We start from the raw sequence: 26,166 nt of genomic DNA on the forward strand, positions 1-26,166 counted from the left end.
ACTGTGCAGGCCTTTTTTCTATGCAAAAATATCATAAAATATTTTAAATGTATGTAAAATGCACACTTTTTTTTTTTTTTTTTTTTTTTTTTACAAAGAATTAAAACTGAAGACTTTGAAGGTCAATACAAAAATATTGTACACACACCAAAGATCCACCATTAATGTTTTTACAATATTGTCATATAGATGTAATAATGTTGGGAAACGTAAAACTCAGAACCCAAAAGTGCACCCAAAACACCCAGAACATGCAAACTCTATGCACAGAGACCTGAAGGTAGTAATCGAGCCTGGCCCCTTGAGGTGCCAGGCAACAGTGCTAAGCACTAAGCCATCATACCGCCATTTCTCATTTCTCTCATGTTGCACCTGTACAGCACAGTTACTAAGCTGTAACCCATATAGCTATACAGTACTATGTATCTACATTACTGTATTGTAATATGGCGTTCACACAACATCCAAACTCTACACGCTGTATTTGTTATTTTTGAAATATTTTATTTTATTATTTGTGTTTATTAGTTATTCAATAGATAAAATGTAACATTTCATTTATGTAACACATATTTTTCGTTGGGCTATTAAAGCACTGACTAATTGCTCTCATTGAGCAGGTAGTTGTATGGCGGGATAAAAGGCATTTGTAAAAGTAATTTATTTTCACATGGAAAAACCGTGAAATAATGTTAATAATGAAGTTGTTACATAAATTGAATGATTACATTTGTGCTTATACATAGTTTGATTAAAGTATTAAAGATATTTAAAACAGATTATTTTTATTTTTTTTTGTTTGTACCTCTTTGATTTTGATTTTCTTCTGCTTTATGATGGAGTTACCATCCTGCTCCTGTGCTCCCAGTGACCCAGACCCCATCTGCCCTCTGCACCTACTGACTCCCTGTGCTGAACTGGACTTCATGTTAATTTAAACAACTTTTGTTATATTGAACTTTTATCTGCACAACACACATGATGTTATTTCTATCTGTTATCGCCCAGATGAGGATGGGTTCCCTGATTGAGTCTGGTTCCTCTCAAGGTTTCTTCCTATTGCCATCTCAGAGAGTTTTTCCTTTCGCCGTCACCCTTGGCTTGCTCATCAGAGACATTTCATTCATCATTCATTCATCTCATTATTATCACACATTTTTTTTTACACATTTTTCTCACACATACACACTTCCAAATATTTTCTTTTCTGAAAAATTCTTTCATTTTTGTAAAGCTGTTTTGAGACAATGACCATTTTTAAAAGCGCTATATAAATAAAATTTAATTAAATTGAATTTAATTTCCCTGGCATAAAAGGGAAAACATATTTAAAAAGGTGGTATTGTTCGTTGGCTATCTGTCAAATTATAATTTTAAATATCATTATCGGCATGGTGTACTTGGGCACCTTTTAAAAGACTGTATTAGTCACACATGGCAGGAGCCGTGAAACAAAGAGAAAGGGTGACGGTGGTAAGGACAATTGGGCCTTGAAGAAACTAATTCCACAAAGATCGACCAGTTGCTTTTCCTGACGGGGAAATTCCCTAGCTCCCTAGCTGGCTCTGTGCATTTGTCCGTGGGTGGTTGTACACACATATGTCTGTGTGTATATGTGTGTGTGTTTGTGTGTGTGTGTGTGTGTGTGTGTGTGTGTGAGGGAGAGAGAAAGATAGAGAATATGTTTAGAAAAGGTTAGACCTAAAAATATTTTAAATGCATGCGAACAAACAAACAACAACACTTTAAATTGTTTAATATATTTCCAAACTGTAAATTGTTTTTCTTTTATTATTTTTAATTTTTTTTATTACATTTTGCCTTACACACCCCTAGTGGCAGTCAAAATGGCACCACCCTTTAGGAAAGCCCATGCTTTAGACTATCCATTTGCTAAGGGTGTGTTGTATGTACATTTTTAACTTTGTATATGTAATTTTGATTTTGTTTTGATTTCAGAAAACCCAAAAGAAATTCAAGCTTGGACACCAAGTTCCTGGTTTTTGTGTGTAAACGTCTGATTGCAAAACTTTAATATAGTAAAAAAAAAAAAAAAAATTAAATAAAAAACTCTATTCATCACAATAATTTACCTATGAGCTATAATCAGAACATTAATAAAGAATTACAAGACTAAACAATCCAGTTTACAATTTTACTCATTCTCTAGAGGTTCACACAAATGTGCGTTCACATTTTACATTTAAATGATACATAGATACATTAAGGGTTACTTAATAATATTAAAATCTATTATGATTAATATTATGATTAAAGATTATTATCTATCTTCATTAAAAACAGTAGAAGTATTCCTGTCTCACAGAAGACCGGGGTTTGACTCCTAATAAAAGACCCCAGTCACAAGCTGCTTTCACACTACACTTCCAAACACAGGTAAATTGAGTGAATACCTTGTAATGTGGATCAGCATAACGCATTGTAAAAACTCTAACAAGATTCATGTTGAATGGATTAATATTGTATTGTTGGACCAGATTTTTACAATGGAATTTGCTGAGATAACAAGTAACATTGTGTACTTGAAAACTTTAAGGACCTAGACTCGAGGTAAGCCAGGAATTTACTTTACTGAGATGTAAATTGCTTAATTTTTTATCAAAAATAGAACCAACAAGAAGAAAATAAAAAAGGTTTTGGTAAGTCAGTCTTACTTCAACAAAATGTTTCAGTATATTTCAGTCAATGCAGTACATTCCAAAATATAAAATGATATTTTATTAACTTTAACATTTACATTACAGCATAATTTATCATATTTAAAAAAAAAATTCATGCTACTTTAAATTGTCCTTTGCACTTTGCCTAGCAGAGGAAACTCAACCACTCCCCCTGCTGGACCCATGCTCTCAAATTCCTCTAAGGAAGTGAAACTGTCTCAATTCTTAATGGCATAGATTCAACAAGATGCTAAAAACAATTTTTAAGAAATTTTGGTCCATTATGATAGCATCGCACAGTTGCTGCAGATTTGGCAGATGCACAGCAATGATGGAAATCTCCCATTCCACCACATCCCCCAACGGTGCTCTACTGGGTTGAGACCTGGTGACTGTAGAGGCCATTCGAGTACAGTAAACTCTTTGTCATGTTTAAGAAAGACGGTTGAGATTGTTTTAGCTTTAAAAGGGTAAAAATGGTCTGTAGAAAAACTCTGCAGGCTGTGGCATTTACAGTAAATGATGCACAGTTGATACTAAGCGGCTGAAAGTGTATCCTCCACACCATTACACCACCACCACCAGCCAGAACCACTGATACAAGGCAGGATGGATTCATGATTTTATGTTCTTTACACCAAATTCTGACCCTATCTTCCAAATGAAATCGAGACTCATCAGACACGGCAACATTTTCTTTATCATCTATTATCTAATTTTGGTAAGCCCATGCGAATTATAGCCCCTTTTTCCTGTTCTTAGCTGACAGAAGTGGCATCTATTGTGTTTTTTTGCTGCTGTAGCTGATCTGCTTCAAGGTTTAAGGTGTTAACACAAATTAGGCGTCATCAGGATGTTGTACTACAGGGTAGAAAGAGAAGGAGAAACAACTCAAGATGAAGGACAAAGGACACATATTTGATTGTGAGAATGTACAATTCTTGAATAGCTAGAATAGATGGTTCAAGAGAGGTGTAAAAAGAAGTTATCTATGTGCAAGTGGAAAATCCTTCTCTCAACAGAGGTGGTGGTCTTGGGCACAATCTGTATAACATTTTGCACATGTTGCCATTTAATCCATTCCCAGGAAGATCAAGACCTTTTCACAGATCCAACAGGAAAACCACACTTAAAGCCTCATACGTTGTCTAGGTGTTACACTCACTTATAATGACTCTTCCCAATCTCTTTCCATTGCTGGTTCTTCATATTAACTCTCTTCCCACGCCTCTTTAACGATTCTCCCTCCTACTCTCACCTTATCCATTGTTCACCTAACACCTTTTCAGACAGGGGAAGATCCTTTGACTATTAAGGGGGACAAATATGTGGAATTCACCAATCCATCAGACTGTAGAAGCTATTGGATAAGTACTAAAACTTTTATACTTATCAAGAAGGAGGTCCAGTTGACAAGACTCAACTCCCACATAAACTCATCTGGATGACAGAGAATGTTCACAGACATAATATTGTAGGTGTTGCATTCAGAGATGCTTTTTGGTATAACTTGTTTACAAAGAGATGTTATTTAAGTTGCTGTTGCCTTTCTATTAGCTTGAACCAGTCTGGTCATTCTCTTCTAACCTGGTTAAGGCATTTTTTGCAGAGAGAACTGCCAACCATTGGATATTTTCTCTTTCTCTGATCATCCTAGAGAGGGTTGTGCATGAAAATCCCAGTAGGTCAGCAGTTTTGGAAATATTTAGATCAGCCTGTCTCGCACCAAAAAACGTGCCATGTTTAAAGTCACTTAAATTACCTCTCTTTCATGTTCTGATGCTCAGTTTGAATTTCAGCAGACTGGCTTGACCATGTGTACATGCCCAAAGGCACTGTATTGCTGCCATGTGATTGGCTGATTAGATATTTAACTTAATGTGCAGTTGATCATGTACCTGATAAAGTGGCCGGTGAATATCTGTGGTACTATACAGTGCAGAGAAAGTTGTTCATGGTTATGTTGCTTCTAGGCTGTTTTGTTACTACTACTGTTTGGATGTTTCACTGGGTGCAAAAAGCTCCTGTTAGGTGCCGAGTTCTTACTAGAAACAAAAGATATGACTACATCACTTTTTCCTTATACACACCCCACTGGTTTCCAGTGACTTTTAAATTTTAGGTCAGAATTTAAAATACTACTATTAACCAATAAAGCACTAAATGGTCTCACACTTTATAATACGCCATGTCTATAATTAGTGCGTGCAATTTGCTTCCATCACAAGGACCCACTAAGTGCTGTCCTAGATTGCACGTGTATGATGAGGATGGTTCCACTTACGAATCATGAAGATGGCTTTCGATTGTTCTTTACACAAACAGTTCTTCCAGATAGCTTATGGACAGTGAACTTTATGGACATTTTCTGATATATAACTGCACATGTGATCGTACAGTGGGCAGTTATACAATTGGTTTATTGTTAGTCGTGATGTACCGTATCACCTAAATGAGCATGGGTTCCCTTTTGAGTCAGGTTCCTCTCAAGGTTTCTTCCTCATGTCATTCCAGTTGCCATTCAGACCTTTGTTTGGCTCATTAGGAACACATTAATGAACTAAAAAGCTAATTTTAGCTTAATGTTTTTTTTATGATATACATGTAATACAAAATTTGTGTGTGCCAAAGAAGCTACTTCTGAAGTTTATGCAACATGTTTTATAACTGGTTTATTGAGTACTTTATTTCAAGTTGCTAACTTCAGCTGTTTTGTGAGATGATTTAATATGGGACCCAAAAAGGGCCATTTTTAATTTTTTTCAGTCTCAAACAACAATAAAAACTTAAAATGAAAAGTATTTACATTTCTTTTTGAGTATTGATACTAAAATTGGTGTAAGCTTCTAGAAGCATATGACCTGTAACAATTGTTGCTTTAAATTTGCTTAAAAAGCAAAAAAAAAATTGTGTCTGTAACCATGTCGAATTAATGTTGCAATATCTCAACAATTTTGCATTTTAGAATAATATACTTTTTTCAGGCTTACTGCATGTCTTTTTATGTGAAATCTAAATTGACCAAGTTCCATCTGAATGACAGTTGAGATTATTGAAAGATTTGAATTCACAAACGTTACAGACACTAAATAAAATTACTTGAAATTATATTTGTCAAATGTTTCTTTTTATTTGATATAAATGTGTATGCATCCATGGATCGAAAGATAAAAAAGAATTAAGTAGGCTGTTATATGATCTTATCTGAAAATACACTCTTTCACCTAGGTACCATGTTTTGGCCATATGAATGTACACATTTCTTACAAAATCTTAGATTTTAAAATGTGTAAATCAAAACTTTTAGTTAAAGTAAAGCTGTTTTGTGATAAAGTCTATTGTTACAAATGTGTGAATAAAACTGAATTGGGTTAAAAGTAACAGGTTTATGGGTTATCCTTCTTATTTCATAATAATAATGAAAACAGTGTTTACCTTTCTGAATTTATACAATATTACTTCAAATGTCTGTACAATCTGTCAATATTTTATATATTGTATTTATTTTACTTAGTAGAAAGAAATGTCTCCATGGAAGGTCTAGGCTCTTCTCGTTAATCGTGAGCGATGGATTCCTGTGAAACGGTGATGTGTAACAAGCTGTTCTGTTTCAATTCACCCCCCTTACGGTAATCCCTCCCCCCTCTCAGAAGGTAGGGGGCACGTCCATTTCAGCTCAGTTTGCCGGTGGACAAACTAAAACTGGACGATTTCGAGTTTTTGCTTCTGACGTTTTGAGACGCTAAAACTTCTTTACAGTTGTAAAACGTAAATCTGAAACGTACTGACACAGTTTAAATGCGGTGTCACTTACGCACCAGAAGAGGCTTTCAACGATAAGAAAAGTTTTTAGTGAATGGTTAGGTAACTACCATTGTGGAATTTTGTGGGGGGCAGTCTTCCACACATAAATGTTACAAAAAACTTGAAATATAACTATAAAGTCAAAAGTTTGGATTACCGTACATTTGATTATGTCCACCTTTTTTTTTTTTTTTTTTTTGCTCCAGCAATCATAATACTGCAAGTATGTCCCCGTGTGTGTAGCTTCGGTACCAGCCCCCCTGCTGCGTGTAGGTTGGTACGGTCTATTTTCGGAGTCCCACTTACAACAATCCTGGAATGCGAGCAGTTTGGAAAACGTGGATGAAATATATATATGTTACTGTACGTTCTAGTGTGAAAACATCGTTGATGTTGAGTATGAATCTGCGTCTGTTATGAGTACATGTGGTAAGTCAGTATTTGTCTTTGTTTATAATAAGGCCGTTTAAAATGAAAAAGTAACGAAGTACGCAAAAGTAAAATGTATTGAGATGTACTTACAGACTGTAATGTCTGATTCATACTGTAGGCCTATAAAACAATTTAACTACTTTATCGTTAGATGTATTTAAAATACGTACACGTCACACGTTTTGAATATTTAAACATTGTCACATACTAACAGAATAACCAACGAACGAATCAGGAACTTTAGTAAAAGCCAGGACCTGTTAGAGCCTGCGGATTTAGGACGCATGCGAGGTTGGTTAACTCGAAGGAATGTAACTAGGAGCTTGTTGTAGTGATATATATTCAGTAAGAAAAAAATCTGCAAATGCCATTATATACTGTACATATGGATGTATCCTAATCTTTGTAATATGGTCCATTAGTAAGAGCTGATTGGATACGAGTCAGTAAATTGTCTGGCAGTGATTTTTTTTATTTTTTTTTTTACAAATTTTAGTTTGTGTCTGCAAACACTTTGGAAACTGAAACACATGAAACTTTTTTCATGGTGTTGTACAATGTTTCATCATTTTCTCAAAGCAACTTAAAGTCATAGTAATCAATTAACATGTTTAATTCAATTCAGTTTTACACTGCCTGCCCCCCACAAGGAGAAGGGGGGGTGCTGGGATTTTGGGGTATGCGAATGTATTGTTAGCACTACAGCATATTTAAACCTGTCATCAAACACCCCACCCCCCATGTGTTACTGTGAATGATGGTCGAAACATTTGGCCAATCACATTATCGGTGAGGTGAGTGCATTAAACAAAATAATGCTCATTTAAAAAAAAGATATACGCTCCACAATAAGCCAGGAATGGGTTCATCCTCTACTGACAGGAAAGCTGATCCAGAGACTTATATGACGTAAATGAAAATGTGATTCTTCAGACCAAGCCACCTTTTTACACTACACCATGGCTTACATTTGATGCTAATTATAGGAGATGGAGGTGATCTGACCCAGTGAACTTACCATCACAATATGGCCTTTTACAACATCGCTCAGATTTTTAAGCTTGGCCATTTTTTTCTGCTTCCTGCACATCAATCACAAAAACTGAATGAGGCTAAAAAAAAGGCTGATCAGCTTTAAAGTAATCAGTTATATTATTATTATAAGATATTAAAATAAGATTGAAGCCCATGTACAAGCCCACTCTACAATGTGTTTTGTAAGGTTATATGTCTGTCCTGGCAGATTACATCACAACATCTAGTGGTCGGTTTTTACTCATTCATTAAGTTGTACCTTATTTTTCATCAGCCAAATACACTTCCTGTAATTGAAGAGTGAATCACAGATGGGAAATCGGAAAAAGTAGATCAGATAAAAATGACAAAAACTTTGGCGCTGTATATCAGTGGTGAAAATATGACCTAATCGCAGTAAAATTCAGTTTCATTTTCTAATTAATATCTATTGGTGCAGGTGTTTGTTTACATTGCGCAAGTAGCTTTTTAGTAGCCTATTTTACAGTAGATTATTAAATCCGACACATAACATCGCTTTTATTTAACAGTTTGGTGCAGGTTAAACTTTAGGCAGATATCTAAGAACTGCAAAAGCTTTATTAAATCCTGTCTAGAGGTCGATTAAAGACATGCCAAAAGTTTGACGCAGACAAAGGACACTTGTCAAAACCTGTGCTGAATGAGTAAAAACAACTGCTAGATGCTGTGACGTAATTTGGCTGGGTAGACATACAGACAGACATATAGACAGACATTGGTCTGTAAGAAACACAAATATATAATTTTAAGAGCCAGTTCTGAGTTCTGATTCTAATGTTATGGATAATAACCTGTGCTTGCTGAAGTGTCTCAATAAGTAAGATATGGAAGATATCAAAAACTGAACAGCAAAATATTGAAAATGAACATAAATATTTTAAGAATGGAGAACTCTGGAGTACAGTACATCTGGACAATTTTTAATGTTTTTTGGAAAATTTAAGCCTTTTTTTCTGATTAGTCACACAGACAAATAGTTTTCTTATGGCCACACAATCATTTAGTCCCAATTATGATTTATTGGAATAGAGTGCATGTTGTGGTTTTACTTTCACTAACACACTCGGCTATGATTTATATTGTATTTACTGTATATCACTTAAATACTTGATGTATTGTAAAAAGTAAACACTAAAAATTACAGCTATGTTTACTAATAATAGTTAAATAGTCAAAGTCATAGTATTGGGGCAAAACAGCTCTGTGGCTATAAGAAAACCACTTGTTAGTGAAGCTAATTGGGGGGAAAAAAGACTAAATTTGCTAAGGAGCATTAACATTAGATTGTGGATCAATGGAAAATCGTCAGGTGTACTAATGAGTCTAGATTTACCCTATTCTAAAGTTAGTGGTGCATTAAAAAGAGAAGGGAAACACATGAATCGATGCACCCATCATGAATATTGCCCACTATGCATGTACACAGCACTAGCTTTTGTATGCAACGTTATGATATGGGGTTGTCTAGGCAGACCACTCTTTGAAACGTACATCAATTCCTATGTAAGAACCAAGACCACCACCTTACCATCACTGGCAATTTCAAATATACACTTGATTATTAGTCTTGTAGTCTTGTATTAGTCACACAGATTAAGTCACTACCAACCACAAATCCAGAGTTATAGACGTATCCAGACAATGCTCTGTTTTGCATATTATACTAAAGTCAATTATAAAAAAAAAAAAAAACTATGGGAAAATGGCAAGCCGGTGGAGGAAGTGTGATGCTCTGGCCAATTTCTCATCTGTGATTCACTCTCCGAATTATAGAATAGGGAGTGTACAGTATTTGGCTGACGACAAAAAAGGACAACTTACTGTAAACAAGGCGTAAGAAACTCAACCTCTATTAATAAGTATTGATAAGCCAGCAGGTTCCATGCTTGACCAACTGTTTTCATAAACAGTATTCCTAGTTGTTCCTGGCATGTAATTAATGTTAATTTAATTTTATCTGGTTGGTTAATTTTTAAATATCCAATTAAATTCACCAGTTGCTTAATCTGGTTTAGACTTTATTACAAAAGGAATTTCAATAAGCTGTCTCAACAAGCAGATGTTGTAAGTTAGTCAGTATAACAGTGTTTGTCTAAGACTATTTGCCATGAAATATTTCTCACCTACTGTCTTTTTCCATATTATTTAACCTTTTTTGCTCACTTCTTTGACCTCAGGTAGAATTCCTCAGGGGGATCATTCCCTTCTGATTTAAAAGTGTCTAAAATGTACGTGGAGACCTCTAATACTACTGCAGCTCTGGCAAAGGCCTTTTGTGGTGTGATCAAGTTCATATAAATGGACATTTTTGGCGTGTCACTCTAAAGCTTTTCTTTATGCATTTAAGTGATACATGGAAGCAACAATTGCAAGATCTCCCACACAATCAGCCTGACATAATCAACCTTTTAAAGAGTTGGGGCATTATAGTCATTATGTTACAAACATTTGACAGATCTTGCCTGGCAGGAAAAAAACAGCAAATTTTCATTGTGGTAATTATAATAGGAATAGGATATTGTAAACTAAAACAGGCAGAAATTTGTTGCTATGAAATCTTTGTACTGTATCTTCTCATCGATGCGGCCATTGGCTGCCATACCAGGGCGTCAGAAAAACAGAACTAAAACAAGCAGGGTCATTACCAGTTGGCTGTAGGCACGCATATTCTCCACTGTTCACACAGGTGTGTACGTGACACTCCCTAATTTTGCTCAAGGGCAATGTTGCCAGGTTCACACCTAGGAAATTAGATACTTTTTCTCCTGTCAAAGGTTGTATTATATTTTTTGTCCTCTGGTTAGAATAGTTTTTAATACATAAAATAAGCCACTTCTATGGATGTAGTCTTTCTAGTGAATGACTTCTGATACTACACAAGCTATCCCTATAATTGGTAACAAATTCTAAATAGCCAATTTAAATTAGAGTATGCAGGGTCTTGTGCTTCAGTGAGTGAAACTATGCACTTTGTATAATTTTTAATTATTTTCTGCAAGAATGGGGAAGGAAGCACATTTTAAAATTTTAAATATTAGCCTGTTTTTTAGCTTCTTTAAATGGTCTTTTTGACTGCATTTGTCATACAGAGCTGGCAACCCAGCATAGTCATTCAATCTGACTCATACCTACAGAGCACGGAGTGGAGAGAACTTTGGTGCTTTCTGTAATTTCAGCGATAGAAGTGAACTGATTTTTTTTTTGCTTCCGATACGGAAACATGTAAGTAACACTTAGTTGTTAAGACTGTTAGTCTATGACTGTGCTTTTATAATCAGGTTAAACGCTAAATTATGTTATATTCTCTGGGAGATTTGGTGGTATATTAAAGGTATTATTAAAAGTGCATGTTTTCTCAGACTAGCATTTTTAGTTTACCTATACAGTTCAATCCATGAAACACTTTTTTAAAAATGTTTAGCCTAAGAACTTATTTAGTTGTTCATCTGACTGTGATGGAATAAGAGAGTATTTAACAGTAATTTCAATTCAGCACAATTTTGGATGTCACTGTTGTAGAATTGTCATAAAAAAAGAAGTTGGATCCATTTTGCTACTTGGAATCTTAATTTCAAATGCAGCATTGTGTTGCTGGTAAGACACTTTGTAAATTCAAGTGACTTTTATTGTCATTTTATCAATTTACAGTACAAGTACTGAAATAAGGTTACATTCCTTTAGGACCAAGGTTCTACATAAAACAACACAAAACTATACTAGACCACACTAGCTAAATGTACAATAACAAAGGCTACATACTGTAAAGTGCTTGTGTGCAAATGTGTGCAAACATTGCAAGAAAGTATGATAACTATAAAAAAAAAAAAAACAATAGGTACAGATAAGGACCATGCAGTACCAGCTAGTACCAAGTTCAAGAGTGAATTAAGTGCAAAAAGACATTCAAAATAATAATAGTAATAATAATAATAACAGCAAATAAGGAGAAATGTAAATATAAAATGCATTTGAAATGTAACCATAAAATGCAGGTGATCTATATGGAACAGCATTTTGAAATGTGTAAAGATTTACACATTAGATCATTTTCCCAGATCTAAAACCGTTTGAGCCACCACTGCCCCTTTTCACATACCAGTTCAGTGCATTGTTCCATAATTATAAATCACTTAAAAGTCATTTAGAATTGTCAAATAAAAAAGTGGCAGTAACTTGAATACCACCTTGGTTTAACCTTGGATTGAGCAAACCGGATAAGTTTAATTGTCAGTCATAGACATAGAGAGATCTCAAGCTGATTCACCAAGCCATTTTTTTCTTTTTGCTTGAATTATTTCAGTTAAATCTCATTCGAACTGAAGTGGCTACATTGGACTCCACTGACATTGGCAACGGCTACTAAATGTATTCTTTGTGACCATAAATTTAATATAATCCAGTACTAAATTCTTTTTTTTTTTTACTTTGAAAACATAGTGTTTAGACTTGAGTGCCAGCCTTGGAGACATGGAGGCCAAAGAGGAGATCAGCGACACAGACAGTGGGATTATTCTGCATTCTGGTAGGCACAGCCAAATAATTGCATAATTTTGTAATAACTGTTCATAATCCTCCAGTATATCCTTCAGTCTATCACGGTACAGGACATGCTTCAACTGGCATACACATGTACACACACCAATCAGCCCTAGCATTAAAACCACTGAGAGGTGACATGAATAACATTAATTATCTCAGTACAATAACACATGTCAAGGGTACAAGAAAAAGTGAAAGTGAACATTCCTTGATCATGTATTGTTGATGTGTTGAAAGCAGGGAAAACGGGCAAGGGTAAGAATTTGAGTGACTTTGATGAGGCTTTGCACATGAGCTAGCTTGTCTGGTCCGATCCAACAGAAGGTCTACTGTAGCGCAAACGGTTAAAAATGCTGACTAGGGCAGGGTGACAAAATGATCAATCACAATTTAATTAATGCCAGTAACGATGAAGTGTACCTATGATGCACAGGTATGTGCACACTCACTTGGGAAATTGTCGCGCGCTGCCTTTTGCCACAGGGTGAGTGTTAGAGCCATGGATAATGTTATATATTCATGTGAGGGAATAAAAAAAAAGTAAAATAATGTTATTGCAGAACATGTAAAAATGCACAATACTGACAAACAAGCTACATATTTATGTTAGTGGTTGTTGTCACCAAATAAAATTAAAGTTGATTTTTAAAACCACTTCATTGGTTAAACTACATTTTTGGCTAGGACGCATGACACAGCCATTTTTTGCGATGACTATTTACAGCTAGATTATTTAACTCTATCACAATTTCAGTGGCTTAGATGTTTACATACCCTAAGTTGACTGTGACTTTAAACAGTTTGGAAAAATCCAGAAAATGATGTCATGGCTTCAGAAGCTGCTGTTTGGCATTATTTGAGTCAATTGGAGGTGTACCTGTGGATGTATTAAAGTCCAGCTTTCAAACTCAGCACCTCTTTGTCTGACATCATAAGAAAAAAATTCAGACAAAATTACCTCAGGAAAAACAACAGAGGACCTCCACAAGTCTGTTTCATCTTTGAATGCAATTTTTAAATGTCAGAAAGTTCTGTGTTAATCTGTACAAATAATACTATGCAAGAATACCAGGAAGCCATCATACCATTCAGGAAGTAGACCCATTCTCTCCCCTATTAATAAACATACTTTGGCTTGAAAATGTTAATAAATCCCAAAACAACAGCAAAGGACTTTGTTAAGACACTGGAGGAAACCAGTTTTTTTTAAAAAAGGTTTATTTGCAGTAATCTATAAAAAAAAAATTATATCCCCGGTAAAATGAGTCAACATAAATCAACATAACCTGAAAGCGATGAAACTACCAAAACCACCAAAAAAAAAGACAGACTATAGTTTGTAGATCTATATGGGGACAATAATCTTACTTTTTGTAGACATTTTCTCTGGTCTGCAAAAGATTTAACTTGACCATTATTATTTCTTGGGGATAAATAGAGAGGCTTATTCTGTGGGAAGAAAACGAAGCTATTTCTGGGGGGGAATTAGGGAGTCAGGAGCAATGTCTCAAAATACTAAGTGTATGTACAATTCAGATCGACTGGAATGTAAGTAAATAAATCAAGACTTAAATAAATCTTGACTTGACTAAACAGTCACAAAAATAATTATCAACACATTTATATTATTATGATATTTAGTTTCCTTTTTCAGTGTGAGAACTGGGCTCTAGCGTGTCCTGCCAGGATCTTAAATCTGGCCTAAAATGGTGTCAGTGTCATTCTCATGTACATGTGCAGATACTCATTGTTCAGCCTGGAATGATACTTAGTTTTCATTATGTTCATTGTGGAGAAGCTGCCTCGCAGCTGTATGGGAAGCCGAACATGGTAAAAATGTATTTCCTCAGACTTGGGAAATCTGCGTCAGAGATCATTTGATTCTCAGCTGAGCACTGTCAGTAGTCTCATCTGAAGCTAAGCTTACACATGGTGCCTTATGAATAGCCTCATCCAGCTGGGTGAGCATATCCTCACTTTTATTTGTGGGTGAAGATGGTAAGGTATGTATTTGCTTAATTTAAACTCTTCTTTCCATTTTCCGTCAAACAATGTTTCGGCTAATGCAGTCATGCACTCATGGACTCCTTGCCAACCCCTCCATCAGTAAATGTTTTTTTTTTTTTGTGTTGACCCGAAATCCAAGCCACTCTGAATGAACATTCATTAGAACGCTGTTTGCCAGTGAAAGAATGGGTAAGGATTCTGGTGGAATGATCATATTGGGCTCTGAGACTGATAATTTTCTGTGACCTCAGCTCAGACTTCAGGTGGTAATTTTCCTTAAAAATTGTCTTTGACTCATAGTGGCGTTTCATATAGCCATTTTTAATGAGAGCCACAGCCTCTAAACATATGAGACACATTGGTTTTGTGTTTCCAGAGGGAGAAATGAACATATACAGATCTGTCCATTACGGCTTAAAAGCCTTGTTTTCACAGTCAGCTTTTCTCTTTTTAGACATTGGCATTAGTTATTATATTATTATATAATATAGTATAATTATTATATATGTCCGGGTTTCTCTGCCTGTGTCCTACTCCCTCTGTCTGCCACTCTCTCCTACTCTCTACATCCGTCTTTCTGTGTTGCATCAAGTAAGCTGGCTTTGCTTGCATTGAATTGGTCTGTGAGTTTCCGGGTCTATCGATCCAGTACCGTGAAGAAGGGAAAAGCTGTGCCGGTTAAAAATTAAGCACATCATCAAATTATTGATTATAGGTCCAGTCTGTACAGGACGGCGTCTGGCAGTGTGACTCGGACTGCAGTCTGCCTTTAAGTGACCCCTATGCTAGAGGGACCTCACGTGCAGATCCGCATGCTACCATTACCTGCTAATGGAGTGTGTGCGGTCAATTCGCTGACGCTCCTCATGCCACTCCAGCAGATATATTACTACATCACTGTATGACATAAAAAGTAATGAAGACACTGCCTACTGTTGCAAGGTGGGTCGGCCACCCAACGGCACAGTTTTTTCTCGTAGTTCCTTATAGTCTATTGTTACATTCAGCGAAGAATGCCTGTAACAACTGAATATATGTTGACAGAGACACGTGCTGCTCAGTAAAAATGTCTCTTTCCTAAAAATTACATGTAAACTCAATCAGGTGAAGGTAATCACCTTCTCAATGACGACACAGAAAGCTTCCAGACGTTGCAATATCTGCCTATTCTTCTTTGCAAAATTGCTTAAATTTAGTTCAATATGATAAAGACTGTTTGTGGACTGCAAGTTATTCCACAGATTTTCATTGGGATTAAAGTCTGGGCACTGACTAGGCCATGCAAGGACATTTGTGGGGAATTTGTGATATTTTTGTCACATGTACACAATGACCACTTTTTATCATAAATTTCCACAACTGCTTCAGAGTTGCTGTAGGCCACTTGGTAGCTTCGTTTATACTAGTTTCCTCCTGGCTTTTTCATCCAGGTTGGAGCCATGTCCTGAATCCATAGAGGGTGTGTGTTGTACCAAATACCTTACAGTTCTTTGTAATAAAACTTACTGTGCTTCTAGGGAGTGAGAAAGCCTTTAAATCTTTTTATATATATGTCTCCTGACTAGAAAGATGTCCTGTTCCAGGGAGGGACTGTGTTGTACCAAGTACTTTCCATTTCTTAATAGCAGAACTGTTTCTTGCTTCACTTGCATTACCAGGGACTGAAATGCTCCAGATTTTCATGTTAAGCTAATCCAAATGGCCACAGCTACAGATTACAATTAAGAGTCAAATAGCTTTTTGTCCCATTGAGTGGGTGATCAGCTTCATCTGATTAAGTTTACAAGTAATTTTACAAGTAATCTTTCCCATAGCAGTGATTCTGTCTTTTATGTTACACGTTCGTGTCATGTTATGTCATGTGCAAAACCTATTAACTACCGTGATAAAACTGGCTTTCATAAAGACCATCAAAAGAAACCAAAACCAAAACTTACCTCTGCTGCACCTTCCCTTTTAGCTTAAAAAGTCACAGCACCTCAGATTGGAGCCACTAGGAAGGCTTTACAGATCATAAATAGCAGACACATCTCAATGTCAGCGGTTCAGAGAAGATTATTGCATATTTTGGATACCTTCAACATAGTTTTACAATATAAAAGGAGATAAGAATCAGGAAAGATCATGGATGGTGTGTCTGAACTTTCAACTGAATGTGTGTGTGTCACTTATTTTTAATATATCCTAATATTTGACTATTTTTGTTTTGTAGGACTGGACAGCCCTATTAATATAACCAAAGATGTCAGTACGCACACTCGGGCTGTGAAGCTAAAACAGCAGTCATTACAGGATAGACTTGAGCTGTGTATTCTGGAGCTGAAGAAACTCTGCATTAGAGAGGCTGTGAGTAATGTTCAAAGTACACACGTTCTCTAGTTTATGACCAAATTTACAAAGAACTTGGAGCAACAAAATCAACTCAACTTAATTCTTGATTTACCTTTTGTCAGAACACATATTTTCCATGTCTAGAAAATATTTAAGTTGTTTTTTTAATGCAAAAAACATTTCCTGTAACTTTAAGGTTATAAAGTGATCTGTAGATGTGTTTGATTTTCAAAGCAAGGAAGTTTAAATCTTTGTAGCGGTTATAAATTTGCTGTTTAAAATATGACAACTAGAGATAGTCCTGATATATTTTTTTATTTGCAAAAAAAATACCTTCCTTGAGTCACTTCCTGAGTCCCACACTGTAAAAAATGTGCTTTTTGTAAGCTTGCATGGGCTTGTTTCTGATGACACCTTAGCTCTCTGTCACAGTAAGTACTGAAGTCATTCTTTAGTGACTGTGTGTCTATTGTCTGTACTTAAGACAGACACACCCCTGATGTGGTTCACCATCGCTAGCCAAGTGAAAGGTTCTTCCACAGTTACAGTAATATCAACCAAAACATTACTGTAGAAATCTCAAACAGAGCTAATGTTAGAAGAGACAGTAGGATTCCCCTAGGAAGCAGGATGAGGAAGGAAAAAGAACATATTCATATTAAATATTGTGCAAGTTTACAGTAGGTAAGAACACAAACTTGTCTGGACTTGACTGAATGAAGTAATCCATACAGAATAAGCAGGAGCTCCAGTTGAAGCCACACTTGTTCGTTTATATACCTCTGAAAAAAAGTATGAAATTACAAGTGTTGACATGCCCAAAATGTAATTTTTGGAACTCTGAATTTTTTCACTCCCTACAATTAAATAATAAATTTTACTCTTCCTTCTTACAGGAGCTCACTGGACATTTGTGCTCTGACTACCCTCTGTTGCCTGGAGAGAAACCACCGCAGATACGCAAACGCATTGGGGCTGCCTTCAAGTTGGATGAGCAAAGCATTCTGAACAAAGCAGAGGTATAAAATGAAATAAAATAAAACATCATGACATAATTATCTGTCATAAGACGTAAGACCTAAACTAAAAGAATTATATATATATGTGTGTGTGTATGAAATGTTTGTGTGCTCTAGCTATGTTCAAGGGAAACTCTTTTTACAAGAACATCATAAATGTAGAACATGGGAATGGTGGCTCAGGTAGTGAAGGCTCTAGGATGTTCATTTTTGTATCTAAGAATCCAAGCTCAAGGCCACATGCCATACTACCCAGCCACTGCATGCAGTGCCAGTCCCATGCCGGTTACAATCCCTGAGGGATTTTAATTTAAAATGTTAAATATTAATGTTTGAGATTTATTTTTTACATTCTCGAACTGATTAAATTGAAGACATGAAGGTCAGCTGTTCTGGAATAGTTCTTGCAAGAACTGTATTGTCAAGTTCATTTGACCATGATGAAACTGGCTCTTATGAAGACTTATGAAGACAGAAGCTTGGTGACTGCCGCAGAGGTGAAGTTCATTTGGAGCCTCAAAAATCACTAATTTACAGCATCTCAGTTTAGAGCTGTCATGGAGGTTTTAAAGAGCATAAGGCAGATCTCAATATCAACTGTTCAAAGTAGATTATTGCATATTTTGGATGGCTTCGGCATTCATTTACTCCGCATAAAAAAAATAAATAATAAAGTTTGGAGGTGTGTCCAAACATTTTACTGGTAGTATGTGTGTGTATACACCCCCAAACATACAGTCTGTATAGTATATACACTGTCCGTCTGTATCTGAGTGTGTGTTAAGATTAATTTTACTCTACTGGTCATTCCTTAGGACTCCGAGCTATCCTCAGTAGAAGCTAAGCTGTCCCTCCAGCATCAGATCTACGTAGCTGCACATAGGCTTTGCCATGAAGAGCACCTGAGCAAGGCAGTAAAGAAAAGCAGAGTGCAACAGCGCATGCGTGAGGAGCAGAAACTTAAGGAGCTGCAGGATTCTGTATTCAGACTACGTCTCGAACACGGCCGCTCCTCACCGCGACCTAGTATAATCACTCAAAAATGTAAGGACACTTTCTGTCAGTGGACTTAGTATAGCTGGTTTCCTTGCCTTAATTTTGATCTCTAAAGTCTCTGATCTAAAGAATATATCATATATCTCATATCTATATTGTATATAATAATTAATGATCATTTCTGTCATTAATTGTGTTTCCAGATCATGGCACGTCGGATAACAGTTCATTGTCAGATTCCGCAGTATTGGATGAAGGTAAATGTTAGGGGTGTAAGACAATGCTGACATCTGTACAGCATAATTCTTTCCGGAAGCATGATTATATATCAAAGTGTGCATATATCAAAGCTAATTTCTTCATAAGAAATAATGGAAACACAGATGATTCGTTCCACATTCCCAAAAAAATTCATATAAAATATCAACAAGATATGCATCAACCATCTGTGCATTTTGGCACTCTGGAGATGATACTCTTGAATGAATAATGCATCTGTGCATTTTGGTTGTGGAGATGATACTCTTCTTTCACTGTGAAGACTTGTTGTTTTGTCTCAGGATCGTACCCATACAAAACTGTTACAAAACTAGTCTTGAAACTTTTTGATAACACTTTGAACTGTATGTGTGTGTGCTTGTATTTGACACATTCATTTGTTCTTTTCACACTTTGTTTTTTATTGACATTATTCTTTTTCTTGTCCTTGATTCAGAAGAGCTGATGAGCGAGTCATCCCAGGCTTCCTCTGAGCTCCCCTGTATTACAGAGCTTCATTCTGTGACCTTAGACCCTTCCCATCTTTTTCTAAATCCCTCTGGTTCCCCGCTTCATCCCCCTCGGCCAATTCCCAGCCCCAGTCGGCTACCTCCTGAGCATTTGCACCCCTGTTACAGCCCTTTACCAGAGTATGACCCTGCCCCCATCCAGAATTCTCCTTGGACAGAGTCTAGCCTTGATCAGCCTTACCATAAAAAAAAGTCTCTCGTCAGTTCCACTAACTCAAGGTATGTCAATATAAATGTGTTAATGGGAGCCTACAACTTTTGTCTAGTAACTGAATGTTTAGTTACGCATTTTAATAATATCTCACTTATGGGCTTTTTTTATGTGATCATAATAAAATGCATAGCAATTTCTGGTTATAAATTACATCTCTACTTAAATGAATAAAAGGGCGGCATTAATCGTACCATAACTAATGCCTCTTTTGCACTGTAGGGCAAAAATATGAACTTAGAGTATTAAGATGGCAATTGGCATTTGTAAATGTTTCACACAAACCCTATCATTGTAGTGGACAACCATTTTAGGCTTAAAGTGGCTAATGAAAAATATTTCCTATCACAAAATAATTGTAATTGTTCAACTTGCAGTCCTGCTGTTACACCTACGTTGCCCCCATTGGAAACCCATTTAAATGATGTAGACCTGAAGCTGCAGAAACCAAAACATACAGCACTGAGACACACACAGTCCAGCACTACCCCCTCTACTCCAGAAATGCATCTTTACAGAGTCCCATCCCTCAGGTCAGTAATTGCTATAAAATTTCTTGTGTAAATCACATGTTGGTTCTTTCCTCAGACCAGACCATAATTGATGTTTTTTTTCCTAAGACCCAAATAGATAGCATATTTGGTTGTTAATTGTTTTGTCACTGCTTTAGAATGAAGTAGATTTAAGTCAGATGCAGTTCAGACAATTTTGGGCCTCTTATAATGGTCTGGATTCCAGTACAGTTGCTGTATGCATGCGTGCCCAAAAAAAATGGACTAAGGAGCCAAATGCACCAGGGTTTGAATCAAAGACAGTAAGCTGCATATGTAAAAGTAGCCTTACGTTTTCTTGACTTTTTTTGAGCGTTTTATATTAAGGGATGCATTTGTTTGTCCTTTAACAGAGTTCCCAGTAGTGATCCATCAAACAATGCAGAGCAAAACAGAGGGCGGTTGGGCAGACCCAGAAGACGACTGACTGATGTTAATTTGGCGACACCGGAGTACTTTCCTGTGATGTTGGCTATGGAAAGCCCGATACACCACTATGGGTCAGAGGACAGTAACTCTAAGCACTCCTCGGCACCTTTATATACAAGCTCACCACATCAAGAGATTTACGCTGAGCCAGAGCAGCTATGCAGGGCACAGCACAGATACCACTATTCTAATAACATCCCACTGCCCTTTATAAATCACAACCACTACAAAAACCCCTCACCCCAGCTCTCCCCCAGGCTTTACAGAAGACATGTAGATGAGGGAAAATGCCATGATATGGACTTGAGTAGACTGTGTATTAGGCACCAGCCTTCTCCTTGCACCAGTGGTCACAACGAGTACTGGTACAAGGCAGCTCCACTATACCAGCAAGGGGGCAGACTGATCCCCCACCACGTGAAGCTATTCCGGGCCCCATCACTCAAAGAGCACCCTCATCATGCAAGCAGTGCTCTCCCACGACCGGTGGTTTCAGACGAGCTGAAGTCATGGCATCAGCGTTGCCAGCTACGGCCACGGTCTGTAGACAGACAAAGCTCTGTGTGCATTCGGAACCCGCCCATGCATGATTCACCACTCACTCGTCATCATGACTTCCATGATCAGGTAAAATATCTAACTTTTACTTAGGGTAGGTGGGTAGAGATAAATAATTACCAATTCTAAGGACAACTTCTTTGAAAAGGCTAGATTACTAGTTTCTGACAAATAAATTATTGAAAGAAATGTATATTAGTGATTAAATCACTAAATCAATGATTGAATTCTAATTTTAAAAAGTTTAATGGATGAATTGAAGTATTTAAGTATTTATGCACATGATAACAGTGATTAATAATTGCATTGCTTAATTTGTGGATTGAATAATTTAGTACTCTTTGCACTAACTTATTAAACCACTTTGCCACAAGGTGGAATTGAACGTTATGTGAATTATTTCACAAAGTGGTACAGAAGCTGTTTAATGGTTTAGTTTTTTTGATTGACATGACACTAAGTAGTGGTGATAAAGTAACTCAATCTGGTAATTATCTGAAGGCAAATTACAACAATGTCCATTATTTAGGAAAGTAGTGAAACACTGTACTGATTCCATTTCCTTGATGCTTGTTTATGTCAGTCTGTTTGTTTTCAGGACTATCATTTTTTTTTTTGACATATTTAACTATACTCAGATTTTATCATGTGGGCAATAAGGGCATTTGCTTCTTTTTATATAGATCCTCATTTTATTAAGTATGCTGTTCAATTTTTTCATTTCTTTGTTAAAGCGAAACATGATTATACATTTAATTGATGAGTGAAGTATTCACTTATAGTTTGTAATTACATAAATTATATAAGTAATGACTATAAATAATGTGAGAATGTTTGTCTAAAACAGGCAATCATTCCTCATCTTTATTCATAGCTGAGTAGTTTGTGAAACAGAATTCCTTTAGCTCAGTTTAGGGTCATGTTTCTATCTGTTGGAGGAGGAAGGAATTTACCATTAATGCAGATCAAATGGATTATGGCACTGTCTGGGCCTGTCTTTAAAGCCACGTCTGAAGAAAAAATTAAGTGTTAAAATTCAGTATGATTTCTCCAAGGTTATTTACTCGTTTACTTTGCAGTTGTTTACCTACCCTGATAAGATGACTCAGTAAGATGATAAATGAATGAAAAATTCCCTTATATGTGTATTCAGTTTTAAAAGGAAAATAGTTGCTTAGACAAGTGAAGTTAAAAGTTAGTAAATGTCCCTGTTTCCTTCACATTATTTTTCGGAATTGTGTAGCAAAGAAAGTGAAAAAAAAAGAAGAAAAGATTCTTAGTCAAAACAAAAGATAATTTCCTCGTTTTACAGAAAAAGTCTGCAGAAAAAGCCATTTAAATCTCCTCTGTGTTTCCAGAGTTTATTTAAGGGACAGGATGTGGGAACTTTGACTCTGCTTAACACACACAGTTGCTGCATTCCAGTATCACATTTCAGGCTTTAATAATGATTAAGATGGTTGAGTGTTCTAAAGACAGTGATTGGCTGTGTTGCCAAAAAGAACATGGTCCCTTTCAATGCTCAAAAAATTATTCATACTTAATTTAAACATGTTGAATAGGGGGACTGTCAATCTGCTATTGAATTCTTCACATTAAGATTATATATTTAACCTCACCATACACTTTAACAGGAATGTTTATACGGGCAGCACTACAGTGAATGAAATCACGCAGGTATAGGTTAAGAACTTCAGTTAAATGGCACATATTGTGGAAAATTGTTTTCAGACCTTGTGCATGTATAGTGGGTATAGAAAAAAATAATCCCTTAAAAATAATCACATTTAGTGGCTTTGAAAGTTAAAAACAAAAGTTAGGAATGGAGACAGCTTAACATCCAAGTAAAAGATATAATAGCAACATGTCAGAAAAAAATGGGAAAAATACCCCTTGTGTCAGTACTTTGGTGAACTATCTTTTGCTTTAATTACACCCTTTAATCTGTTGGGTTGTGTCTCTACTAACTTTGCACATCTAGATTTTGCAGTATTTGCCCACTTTTCTTTAAATGGCTCAAACTGATTTAACTTGATTTAACTGATGGTCACTCTTTGTGGACTGCAGTCTTCAAGTCATTCTACAAGTCTAGGCCATGCAAGGACATTCACCTTTTTCTTTTTTAAACACTGTTTCGTCAGTTTTGCTGTGTGCTGTTGGTCATTTGTTATGTTGGAAGGTAAACCTTCTTCTTATTGACAACTTTCTGGCTGAGGAAGTTGATGGTATTTTGCCCCATCCATTTTTCCTTTTATCCTGACACGTGTGCCACTCCCTGTTGCAGAGAAACACCCTATGTTATTAGCAGAATATGACCACCTCCATCCTTTACTTAAGGAATGGTGTTATTTGGATGCTGAGCTGTATTGCATTTCCATCAAACACATCATTTGGTTCTATGGCCTCAGAATCTTAAAGGTGCATTTTTGCAAAACTCAGTTATGACTGCATGTGGCCTTTCTTGAAGGGTGTCTTTTTCTCTGTTCAACCCTCCCATATAATTTATTTTAACCACATTTGTGAGGAATTTGAGATTTTGTTGTCACATGCACACAATGAACAGTGTTAGGAAAAAATGAGGGCACGTAGATTGCCAGTAGAAAGGAGAAGTTTAATGCAGCATAACAGTAAAAAAATGCATGAAGCACTTCGGATTCCTCAGAGTCAAACGGAAATACTCCCTATATTTGGACTAAAGCATTTATACTATTCCGACAACCCTCTCACTATGTAAATATGTGTATGTATGTAAATATGTAAATCCCTCCATGTAAATAGGGCTTGTTTTAAATACAATATACTGAACTCATTTGTAATGAACACCTTTTTTATCACCTCCTTTTGAGTAGTGGTGGCTCACTAACGTTCTTATGGTATAGGTGATATCCCACCATTTGAATGATGCGATTTACATATTACTGAGACCAGTTGGCTAATCAGGTCATCCTTTGAACATAGAATGGTTCTCGATGGTCCACTGTATTACCCAGCTGTAAATGATAGACTATCACATCTTACGTCAATCTGAATGGATTGTCTCTGTGAGAATTGAGCAATTTGCAGGATCAACCATGCTCTGGAGTGGATTTGTGTTGGGGCAGTCTGTCATTTCTTATACACTTATAAATACCTGCAACTGCTTCAGAGTTGCTGTAGGCTCCTTGGTAGCCCCTTTGACCAGTTTTTATCCTGGTGCTTTCATCCAGTTTAGAAAGACATGCTGATCCAGGGAGGGACTGTTGTACCAAGTACCTTCCACTTCTTAATAATAGAAGTGTTTCTAGGCAAGTGTTCTTCTAGGCAGAGATAAAGCCTTTGACATTTTTTTTATTCATCTCCTGATGTGTGCCCCCTTTATCCAGGAGATCTTTTGATAGTGCCTTGACACCCATAATTAATTGTTTGTTTGGGTTGCACTACCAGGGACCGAAATACTTCAGGAAAGCTCTTCTCGGGCCTCCAAGTGGCGCAGTGGTAAAGTGCTCGCTCTATCATTCAGAGATCGCTGGTTCGGTCCGGATGCTGTAACCTCTCGCAGCCGTAGGTCTAGAGAGAGCTGATTGGCCGAGCTCTCCCAGAGGGGAGGGATGAGAGGCAATCAGGAGCTTCTGTGAGCTTGCGCAAGCGGAAGGAGCGGATAGCACTGTCCCCAGAGTGTGTTACGCCGCCCCCAACGAGCGAGCAGTTCGAAAAGATGATTTTTTTCTATACCTACTTTATATGTATGCACACAAACAGTGAGTGAGTGAGTGAGTGAAAACATGTAGACAATACTAGCACCCCATGTTTCAATTGCTTGTATATGTACCTTTAGCAGCAATAACTTTAAAGTAATTGGACAGGAGGAATTTTGGCCTATTCTTCTTTACAACATTGCTTCAATTCAGTGAGATTGTTGGTATTCCCTACTGCACAGCCCTGTAGGGTCTGAGATTTAACTCTTGTGGATTTTGTTTTTTATTTCTCTGAGCATTGCACAGTCTGACCTTGGGGTGAATGTACTGGGACGTCTACGTCTGGGAAAATTGGCAACTGTCTTGAATGCTTTTCATTTCTGAATAATCTTTTTCCCTGTAAAACGTTGAACTCCAAATTGTTTGGAAATGCTTTTAAAAACTTTTCACTGTTTATGGACATGCATACACATTTTCTTACACATTTTATACTCATTTAAATAAATTTCTTTTGATTTTGTAAAGTTTCTTAGTGACAGTGAGCATTGTTAAAAGCGCTATACAAATTAAATCGAATTGAATTGGACTATGCATCATTAAGATACCCCCCCCCCTCTCTCTCTCTCTCACACACACACACACACACACAGAGTTTGCAAGAATTATGCTGCCAAAATGTGTGTGCACACATTTATTCAATTTAATTATTTAATTTTATTTGCTCTGTTTCAGGTCCCACAAAGGATTGCAGACAGAACACCAGTTAAATGGTATGAGGAAGAAGAGCAAGAGATATTCAGCCAGGTGTAGCAAAAAGGACCCTAATTAACTAAAGTCATATTTATGTTTTAATTTATTGACTAACTAACTGAAAGTATAAGTGGTTCTGTCTGTAGTTTGACTGAGCTTTTATATTTTTGATAGCATTTTTATACAAAAAACACTACTGTAATATTTTACTTCTTTTACTTTTGTGGAAAACAGTGCTTATAGAGTAGATTTTATTTCTGCATTACTGAGTTAATTTTCCCAAGTTACATTTTACCTGTCAGCCTGTGTTGCTACTGATGCAAATAAAATGGAAAAGAGA

At 36.5% G+C, this 26,166-nt stretch overlaps 1 protein-coding gene across 2 annotated transcripts; it reads left to right on the plus strand.

The window, feature by feature from the left end:
• Positions 1 to 6,735: 6,735 nt before the first annotated feature.
• On the plus strand, positions 6,736 to 26,166 carry inavab (innate immunity activator b). Of its 2 annotated transcripts, none has more exons than XM_053484623.1 (10): positions 6,736 to 6,914; positions 12,411 to 12,495; positions 16,732 to 16,865; positions 17,747 to 17,869; positions 18,685 to 18,913; positions 19,069 to 19,122; positions 19,581 to 19,872; positions 20,242 to 20,397; positions 20,769 to 21,471; positions 25,809 to 26,166. In XM_053484623.1, the coding sequence occupies exons 2-10, from the start codon at positions 12,441 to 12,443 to the stop codon at positions 25,884 to 25,886; spliced, it is 1,824 nt and encodes a 607-aa protein (XP_053340598.1). In that variant the 5' UTR covers positions 6,736 to 6,914; positions 12,411 to 12,440; the 3' UTR covers positions 25,887 to 26,166. The 2 variants fall into 2 exon arrangements, with proteins under 2 accessions (XP_053340598.1, XP_053340600.1); XM_053484625.1 differs by lacking the exon at positions 6,736 to 6,914 and adding an exon at positions 10,578 to 10,659.

This window comes from Clarias gariepinus, chromosome 23 (genome assembly GCF_024256425.1).
Source record: "Clarias gariepinus isolate MV-2021 ecotype Netherlands chromosome 23, CGAR_prim_01v2, whole genome shotgun sequence".
NCBI classification, from domain to species: Eukaryota; Metazoa; Chordata; class Actinopteri; order Siluriformes; family Clariidae; genus Clarias; species Clarias gariepinus.